The sequence below is a fragment of the Humulus lupulus genome, chromosome 9, assembly GCF_963169125.1.
Source record: "Humulus lupulus chromosome 9, drHumLupu1.1, whole genome shotgun sequence".
Classification (NCBI taxonomy): Eukaryota; Viridiplantae; Streptophyta; class Magnoliopsida; order Rosales; family Cannabaceae; genus Humulus; species Humulus lupulus.
This window is the reverse complement of record NC_084801.1, coordinates 68,659,876-68,670,116: the sequence shown is the minus strand read 5'-3', so window position 1 is coordinate 68,670,116 and position 10,241 is coordinate 68,659,876. Positions and strand designations below refer to the sequence as shown.

General features: G+C 33.5%; 1 protein-coding gene across 3 annotated transcripts; it reads left to right on the top strand.

Moving 5' to 3' along the window:
* The first annotated feature begins 2,044 nt into the window (after nt 1-2,044).
* On the top strand, nt 2,045-9,486 carry LOC133801295 (uncharacterized). Of its 3 annotated transcripts, none has more exons than XR_009876816.1 (6): nt 2,045-2,140; nt 2,264-2,288; nt 7,673-7,777; nt 8,613-8,704; nt 8,790-8,906; nt 8,990-9,486. XR_009876816.1 is itself a non-coding variant. In XM_062239465.1 (6 exons), the coding sequence occupies exons 3-6, from the start codon at nt 7,695-7,697 to the stop codon at nt 9,161-9,163; spliced, it is 414 nt and encodes a 137-aa protein (XP_062095449.1). In that variant the 5' UTR covers nt 2,045-2,140; nt 2,264-2,288; nt 7,673-7,694; the 3' UTR covers nt 9,164-9,486. The 3 variants fall into 3 exon arrangements, 1 of the variants encoding a protein (XP_062095449.1); XM_062239465.1 differs by having other exon boundaries at nt 8,665-8,704; XR_009876815.1 differs by lacking the exon at nt 8,613-8,704.
* Nucleotides 9,487-10,241: the final 755 nt, after the last annotated feature.

Genomic DNA, 10,241 nt, shown 5'->3' with positions numbered 1-10,241 from the left:
TCTTTTAAAACTAATAAAAACTATTTTTTTAAAAACAGATTATTTTTCTCTTTATTATTTTGTAAAGAATGACTTATTTCTAGGTTAAAAAATTGCCCCAGTAATCGTGAACCCCTCCACCCTCGTTTGACCTTGCGCGCAGCACCTCCTCCATGACGGTGCCCCCCACCTCCGTTCGACAACCCCGGACAGCACCCCAAGATAGTAGCCCAGTCGCCGTTCGACCCCAGGACAGCAACCCCGCCATTGCTCGACATCCACAACAGTTCGTATGACTGGAGTCAACCTCTCTTCTTCGGCGACTAGATTCTTCCTTCTCAGGCGACAACACCTCAGGTGCGCTACGGATTCTCCAAGTATGGACCTCCGCCCTCTCTATTATATGTTCATAGCTCACACCATATTAGAGCAATCATTGGAGTCCCAATTGCTTTCTTTCCCTTTTCTTTATTTTTTTTCCTCTCAAAGTTCAAACTCCCAATAATTCTTCTCAACTTTCTTTCTTCTGATTTCTGGGATTGAAGATTCAGAATGCCGAATTGGGCCTTGATGAACTGTTGCCAGCACGATCAAGTTTTCTTCTTGACCACTATTGGAGTCTTCACCGTCGTTATCCTCTTGGTAAGTTTTTTTTTTTTATGAATAAAACACCCCTTTAAGCTATGTTTGGTTTCCAAGAAAGAAAATGAAAAAAAAAATGGAGTCTTTTGTTTTGGTTGATTCAAAGTGTCAATGGGTAAAGTCAACGGAACCATAAAAGGGGACACACTCGCACATGATTTTGATTCTTTGTACATTTTTTTCTCAAAAATTTGAGAGTAGTATTTCCTTTGTTTCACCATGTACATGTGCTTTTAAATTAAAGATGAGTTTCCCATTTCTTTCTTTTTGTGATCTTGAACTTTTTAAACTTTGGGTCTCTTTGTAGAGTTTTGTTTTGTTCAATCTTACCTTGATTTGTTTATAAAAATATAGAAGTTGTCCTGTATAGTAGAAGAGCTACTATTGGTACAAGGGCTAGTCATTTAGAACCTGCTTGGTTTAATAAGTAAGACTGTATGTATGGGTGTACTCTAAATCTTGAATATGGCTTATAGGTTTGCTCTTTTGTGTAATTGTTCTTTCGCAGACTCTTTCTATTAATTTAGGAATGTATTCACCAAATTTTATGAAAAATAAATTATAGGAACATTGCTTTCTACTTATCATAAACACCTACAAAGATAAAACATACAAGTTTTGCTTTGCTTAAATGGAATTCAGACATTTTGATGATAGAATTAATGTGCTAGAGACTAGTAGTATAGTAGTGGGATGATCGAGACATCTTGTGATTAGCAACTGTCATATATCTGTTTGGAGTGTAAGAAAGGGGGAGATGTTGGTCAAAATGGCGAGACACTAAGACGTATAGAGAAACACGGTTGTATGTGAAAATTATTTATTAGAAGTGATTTTGTTTGTTGCGCTCTGTATTTCTTTTGACATTGGTTTTAACACAATGAAATTTACTTGGTCAAACTTATGGTACGGAAGTAGAAATAGAAAGAAAGGGAAACTTGTAATAGCTACTTCCAAAAGATCTATTGGGTCATTAGGGTCTGAGGTACATTTGAGTAGAGTGTACGAGTTTTTAACAAGGGAAGCATGGATCAAAATGATAAGCATCAAGCCAAACCAAATGATAGAGGCTAGTGAAAATTGACAATGAGATGGCTGCAAAGATTCATTGGGTTGAGTTAGCTTTCAACTAGTTGATTTGACCGATCCACTTTAAAATGACTGTCAAGTTTCCAGGCTAATGTAGATACATCTAACCTAGCTACCTAGAAAAGGAAAAATTAATAATAATGAAGAGTGGTAAACAGAAAATGTTGAAGGACTGCTGGGATGTAGTAAACAGCTGTGTTTATTTTACAGCTATATTTATTTACCTAATTTCTTAAATAGATACTAATATGATTAGGACTAGACTTAGAAGGATCGTCTATTAGGCATATGAATCCTATTATTTCCTGATTTTATGTTTTCTGCCTCTTCCTCTACTTTGATACTCGCATCAACAAATCTCCTCACTGCGAGAATTGCTGCTGGTTGTTTAATTGTTGCTCTATTTGTGGTGCTCTGTATTGCTAAAAACGTAAGATTGCTATTTCATATATTTCAGTGTTGAGAAATGCAAACATTATTGCATATTGTCTTCATCGGTTACTATGAAGTGAGCACTTATTAATTTTTCCTTTTAATCTTGTTCATTATATAGTGGACACTCCGTGGACTTTGTATCGGTAAGAAACTTTATTGAGTTGTTTAAAAGTACTATCAAATTTATATATTCAAATGCTTCCTTACCATTTTCTGATGCTTACTGGTTGACTCTATCAGGATTCATCATTTTCCTTGCTTTAATTTGGGTTATGCAAGAAATGACTACAGTCTGTATTCTCCGTTACGCTATTCTCTTTCTAGGTACTTTTTTATCTTATTATTTTTGTGGCAAAACTCCTTTATTAGTTTTTATACTTATTATCACATCTTTTTGGATGGAGATTTACAGCTGTAAATGTTTGATTTGGTTAATTGCAGGTGTGATGAACAGCTTGTTTTCAGTATATGGTATGTGCCACCACTCATCTTTAGCAAGTAACCTATTGATTACCAATTATACACTTGTGTTTGATATTCAAATACATATGACAGATATCTATGATGATTTAATATCTCGAAGAGTCAACTCCAGTGATGCTGAGAAGTTTGCTGAAATTTGTCCTTATTGCAATGGAGTTGGATGGGGAGTCATATGGTGAGCATGTTGTTTAAAACTCATTTATATTAATCTTTTTATTAGTCCCTAAGCATTTGTAAAAAGTTGAGTTGGTTCAGAATTTTAAATTCAACGACATACCATAACTTTCAAAAAGTCTTAATCTTTAACATGGCTTTCCTTTAAAAAAACTTAACAGAAATGGCACATCATTAGTCTCTACATTTTGAAAATATCATTTAATTATTCCCCAAACTTTCGAAATATTGTACCTTTAGTTTGTAAGATGTGTCATTCTATATTAAGCTTGATTGAAACTGTGCTATTATCTTGGTCTGCGAATATTTGGTCGTCAAATCAATTTTAATGATTCTAAAGTTTAGGGATCAGGATGTAATCATGTATCATCTTGTATAGTGGAGATCACATTTCAATAAGGTAAACTTGTAAAAGAGAGCATGTATATTTTCTCCATGTAAAATTATATTTTGCTAATCTTAATGCTTTGCTTACACTTGCAGGGGAATGATATCATTTACATTTCTTTGTGGATCAATGTATTTGGGACTTGTCATCTTATCATGAGGTACAACCTGCTTTCTTCTAGTGTTTGCAATGATTTAACATATATTGCATTTATAGCCTATAATTTATAGGTACAATGTCATTTGTGAAATTCCTTTCTCTGATACTTGTGGCATAATTGTATTAAATTGTTTAGTTCACTATTACTGTCATTCAACTTTATTTGTAAACTAACCAGTATTTTGTTGAAATTGTTTGTTGGTTAGTGTGGATATTTTCAATTTATGCTGGATAATTGAAATTCAATACCATGTATTACATTGTTAGGATACTTACTATTAAATTAATGATTTCAGCTTAAGAAGCTTATATATTTTTTCTCCCCACACATTTATGTTGTTTGAAGAGACCTTAAAATTTTCTTAGTACTTGATGTGTCAATGGTAATTTACTTTATAATTGTTGAAAATATATTTTCCAATAACAACCCTGGACAACAATAAAATAAATAATAATAATAATAACAATATATGTGTATGTTCTCCTATTTAAATCATTTCATTGGAATGGATTTATGTTCCTCAACCGCACTACTAGACTTGTTTTGTGCTAGACAGCAAATTAAAATGGAAAGCAAACGAGATTGTGTGATTTGCTTAGAACTTGGAGATTTATTATTCTGGCAGTTTTCTGTGAAGAATGTTAGCTAATCTTTAATAGCTTCGCTGTTTAAAGATTTATTTTACGGCGAAATTTGTTTTTTTTTCTTTTTTCTTGTTCTTTCCTTTTTAGGATTAGAGTCTTGGGTCCAAACTCATCTTGGGGTTGCAGAGAACTCATATATCTGTGTTTCATTCCAAATTTTGTAGCCTGATTCAATTGATACTAAAAAATATTTATGCCTTCATTCTTTTAACCCTTTTTATTGAGGGTTACATGTTATTATTTTCATAATTTTTTATAGGAGTTTTTATTTTACTCATATATATCTATTCTTGTAGAGGTTGGAGAGTGATTTAAACAATTGACATGAACTGCTTAATCCAATGTGTATTCATATATTGTAGAAGAGCTACTATTGGTTTGATTCTTGTTTTTCTTCTTGTTCATGTTGCGATCCAAGTTTAATTTTATTAATTTGGTTCTCAAGTCTTGCTATCTTACCTTCCACCATAGCTATTAATCGAACTTCTCCTAAATTTCTTTTGACAGCTAATTATGAAGTTCTTTCTTTTGATAGCTTTTTTGAAGTGTTCCACATTTTTGTAGCTAAACTGTAAAAGTTTTCTCCATCTTTTAAAGCTAGACTGATAATTTTTTGTTCTTAGTATTTTGCTTGTGACAATAATAATCCTGATTGCAATTTTGTTGGTGTAATTTGTGGAGACCATCATGGTTAGTAGATGGTAACAGAATCTCTACAAAGATCAAGAGTGCCTCTAGCAACCATGATCTTGAAATAATTAATTGGAAAAGCAATCCCGCTAGAGCTTGTCCTAATTGTGAATTTGTGATTGACAACAATGAAGTAAGATTTCCACTATTTCTTTATCCTCTGTGAATACAGATTGTGTTTTGTTTCGGACAATAGTAAGCACTAAATAAAGACCGCAGTCAATAATAACTAACTACACATGACTTTACAATGTCGTCAATGATTGTAAACTACAATTTCACTTTTCTATTTCTTTGTTTGTTTGAAACATTAGTTGGATATATTAGTTGGTAAAGAAAACTCCTCTGCCCCTAGAAAATTACATTGAGATAAGGACTTGTGCAAGTACTGGTAGTAAATACTCTCTCTCTTCTTCGCACAGATATAAAAATGACCTCTTCATCCTTCTCTTCCTTACTCCTCTTTGCATTTTCACAGAGGCGCTCTTTAATTTTTCACAAACTGTTCGACCTTCAAGGCCCCCCTTCTCTGACCTCTCTCTCTGCTACGAGTTCTCCAATAGCCCAATTCTCTTTTCTTGATTTTAGAGAGCCCCTCTCTCTCTCAGTGCAGTGAAACTGTTCGGCGTTTACTCTCCTCACTGCAAAAAATATCGATTTGATAAATCTCTCTTCATATTTCACCCCCATAGATGAGAGCAGTATTAGTTGAATTTATGTCTCTTCATTTGTACCATGTCGATTTGATAAATATCTGAATGGCTCTAATACAGGAACAATATTCGTTGAATTTTTATGGTTGCTTTATTTATTTATTTGCTTTCATTTTACTCAAACCAAAAAATCCATCTAAATGAAAAAAAAAATTCGTGAATAGCTTTTGGTTTGTCTATAGTTATATTAAAGTTTTAGTTTGCTTACCTAGTTTGGGCTCCAATTTTTGCTCTTCCTATTGATTTGGGTCTTGATGTTTGTGTTTATTTTCTTTTATCTCATTTAATAGGTTGGAAGATAAATGGTCATTGCTTCTCATCTGACTGTTTCTAAGGCTTTGTAAGATTATTAATTTTTTTTCCATGTTTCCTATAGTCTATTTCATATTTTTTTTGTCTTAAAAAATGTATATTTTTTATGCATAAGTTCTCAGATGTGGTAGTGAATCCTAAAAAAATGGAGGGTGGGAGAAAATAGCACATAGAATTCAGAAAAGTGAAATGATTTCTTGTTCTTTACACACTTGGTTTCATCAAACAAAAATGAGCCCTTAAATTTATAGGTGATGTTTATTTTCCTTTCATAAATGCCCAATTACAACTGTCATCGAAATTTTTTTCTCTTGATGGTTACTATAATTTAATGTTTCTATTGTGTAGGAATTTTGGTACAATAGCAAACTAGCAGTATAAAGGCCTTGGCATATTTGCATCTAGAGTTAGTATCCCTTTGCATAAAGAGTTTTATTAGATATATTTGAGTGTCAAGTAAACAGAAATCCAACTCAAGTGGCAAAATTGATTTTTTTTTTTAAATCATTAATTGGATAAATCATATAGGTGTGCCATTTTTATATGTGTGTCTTTGTTTTCTCATACCCAATAGCAAGTGTCCTGATTTTTTGCTCTTGGTGAGTTCCACAATTTGAGTGCTTTTTTTTGTGTAGGAATTTTGGGACAGTAGCTGTAACAAGGTCATTGAATATACAATTGAAGTATCCTTAAAAGGGCTTTATTAGGTCTATTCAAATGGAAAATATCAATGGCTTTAAGTCAACTGGCAGCAGTGGCTCAAGAGGTGCATTGATTGTTCTAGAAGGCTTAGATCGCTGTGGAAAAATAACAGTCTAGTAGTCTACACAAGTACTTGGAAGGATTGGGGCATTCAGCTGAATTATGGCGATTCCCAGACAGAACAACAAGTGTGGGGCAAATGATATCATCCTATCTTTTCAATGAATCTCAACTTGATGATCATGCTATACATCTTCTTTTCAGTGCCAACAGTTGGGAGAAGAGGTTAGCTATGTCATTCTAAATTTTTTATATGCATTGGAGTTCATTATTGCTTTATGGTTGATTTAGATAACGAATAATTTTTTTCTTCTGTTTATTTAGCCTTTTGTATTATTTATTGGTTCTTGAAACAAAAATTGGCTGAGTTCATATCTGTAACTGGTTTAATGTGGTGATGGATGATATGTTTATTTAACACAAGTCATGGCACTGCTCTTATCTTTCAGATTATTCTGAGGGGAAAGACAGTCCAAATGGATGGCTAGTGGTGAAATAGTAAACTATTTGTTGAATATTTGGTTTGTTAAATTAAAAAAATATATTTAGACTATAATGCTTCCTATCATTGCTGTTGTGATAAATGTTGGACTTTTCATTAAAACCATATTGTATGACAGAAGCAAACGTGGGATTTTTGAAAAATTCCTGTTCTTTGCAGATCCTTGATGGAAAGTAAATTGAAATCTGGAACCACAATCATTGTTGACCGGTATTCTTATTCTGGGGTGGCTTTCTCTTCTACCAAAGGACTAGATTTTGAGTGGTGTAAGGTGAAGATATGCTTAGTTGTTTTTATAAACAATTATTTTTATTTAATTTCTAACAAACCAGATCATCTTTGTAGGCTCCAGAAAAAGGAATATTGGCTCCAGATCTTGTAGTGTATCTTGATATACCACCAGAGGTAATTAAGTTATATAATTTTCAGGCTAGTATGTAAATTCATGAATGTACCAATTTTGGTTACTGCCAATTTTGAGGTTATAACTTTTTTACAATGAATGATACATGGTTTCGGACCATTTACACAATCTAGATACAAAGCTCTCCCTAATGTTCAATCTGCCTTATTTTAAGTTTTAAACCTCCAGAAAGACCTTTAATTGTAGTTTCTCACATGGTGAAAAGGCATCTATATCTTTTCTTTTTTTTGGTCTAAACTTTGTGCTGAACTACAACATTACATTATGATTCTCAGAAAGTCACAGAAAGAGGAGGATATGGAGGAGAGAGGTATGAGCAACTGGAGTTTCAGAAGAAAGCTAGGCAATGTTACAAGGCTCTCCATGATGCTTCTTGGAAGGTAATTTTGTGTTTCGTTTGGTGACAAGTAATAAAGCATAATGCAACTTTAAAAGTCATCTTTTTTTTAATATTGATTAAAGTATGATAATAAAGAGATGGGTTATTTCATGAACAGTCACATATGAGGTACTAAAACTACTAATTTATGTTATTTCATTTGCTCATTAGTAAGGATTGTCAATATTACCCGTCCCTTGCATAAGTTCTTCATTTTTTTATATATTTAGGAGAAGTAATTTATAAGTCATTAGCAAGTGCATATGAATATATTTTGTTTGAAGTTACAAATTGTAATATATAATTATTCTCAAAAACACCTAAAAGGTTGGAGAAGCAAGGTTCTTTAAATTGAGGCTTGTCTTACATATTCCGCATTTGCCTCGATGAATTTTTAAACCAACTTATGATTCTTACTCTATAAACAGAGTATTGCACTTTAGCTTGAATTTTTATTGTTAGCAGTCAACTTATGGTCATATAAAATGTTGTGTTACATGTAATTACCTTCTTTTTCAGTTTTGAGTTTCTTTAATCGGTGATTGTCCAGAGTTTTGAGTTTTCAATAGATGATAAAGACGCCAAAATGTCATATAACGGAGCAGATAGATTATATAGATCATCTTATGTTAAACGAGTATAGTATGAAATATATGAATTTCTAGCCTTGGTAGTGGCGCATTGCTAACTCTGTTAGGAGTTCTTTCATCTGCATATAATGATTGAATATTAATGATTTTGTTGAATATGTGTTTCTTTGAATGTGGTGTTTTATTACTTGTGATTTATTTGTGAGAGTAGAAGTGTTTACTTGTGGTATTTGTGAGAGTTTCAAGATTTTAGAAAAATACAACAAGAAAGGCGTAATCATTTACAATACCCTCGTAGGACTTCACGCCATAGCTATACTGAATTGGAAGCTGATTTAGTAAGTACATATATAGAACGAATTATGCTTGATTTTATGTTTTCCTCATTTGATGTTAAAATTGACCTAATTATATTATATGCAGCAAGCTAAGTGGGGCACAACAGAGCAGATAGATCGACCTATACTCTGGAAGGAGGCCAGAAAAGATTCTTCTGGCAACTATGTCACCGAGCGTGACAAGGACATGGGAGAGGCCATCGTAAGTTGTAAAACGTTAAATGACTTTTGGTTATTTTTTTTATATTTTAGTAACAAACAAATAATTGATTAAATTTTGTACAGGAAGACATGCTTGAGCAAATAAAAGAGGGCAAACTGATTGAGATCGGAACAAATGACATCCTAACACAAGTGTTAGGTACTGCTGAGCACCTCGGTCGAGTTCGAGGCCAAAGTCGAGGTGTCACACAAAGAGACTACTTTCATAAGCCTGTGGGGGGGGGGGGGGGGGTCTAAGGCTTGCTAGAGTTGCCTTTTGAAATGATAACTAGATTTTCTTGAGCGGATGGGTCATAGATAGAGTAAGGGTCTAAGAGGCTTGCTAGAGTTACCTTTTGAAATCATAGCTAGAGTTTCTTGAGTGGATGAGTCATAGCTAGAGTAACTTTTGAAATCAGAATTAAAAAAATATACTAACTGTAGTATTTAGTTAGCACTTACATAGTTATCCCAAGTGAGTTCTATATTCCAAGTGAGTTAGCACTTACATATTTTGATCTTGTAATTTTTAGATTTGGAACATACTGAGTTCTATTGATTTTGTCTGCCCGTTGATTCTATCTGAACTATATTGTAATTACACAGGAAATTATGAATGAATATAGTTATTGAAAATAGATAAATGAAAAAAATTCTCAAATTCTACATGGGACGTCGGTCTCCACAATATTGTCGTCTTATGTATTGCAGGGAACGATGCTTGCACATAAATTGTCATCTCCTGTATTGTAGGAGGATGACGCTTGAGTAGGAACTGTCGTCTCATTTATTGCAGTGGATGTCACTTGCACAAAAACTATCGTCTCATGTACCACAAGAGACAACGTTTGTATAGGAACCATCGTCTCATGTACGACAAGAGATGACACATTTATTTAAACCGTCGTTTCATGCTTTACATGGCATGACATTGCATGGGATGACGTTATTAGAACCGACATACGAGAGTCCATACGACGGTTTAAAACCATCGTCCCATGTCAATTTTGTAGTAGTGTGTGTTGAGTTTTCTTGCTGGGCTTCAGCTCACGGGTGCTCTATGGTGCAGGTAAGGGAAAAGGGAAAGTCGACTAAACATGAGTACGGAGAGCGTGGAGCGACGGGTACATGTTCGGGCTACCTGGCTGCCACGACCAGAGTTATTTTTGGGAAAATGTACTGTAATGGTTGTTTTGTTGCCTAGGTCGACCGTGTGTATATTTTAAGTTTTAATACAATTTTCTAAACAGTATTTTCGGGATCCAACCTGTATAACTTTCTATAATTTCAATGAATGTCCAAAATTTACAATTAATGTTGTTAAATAAGTTTTATT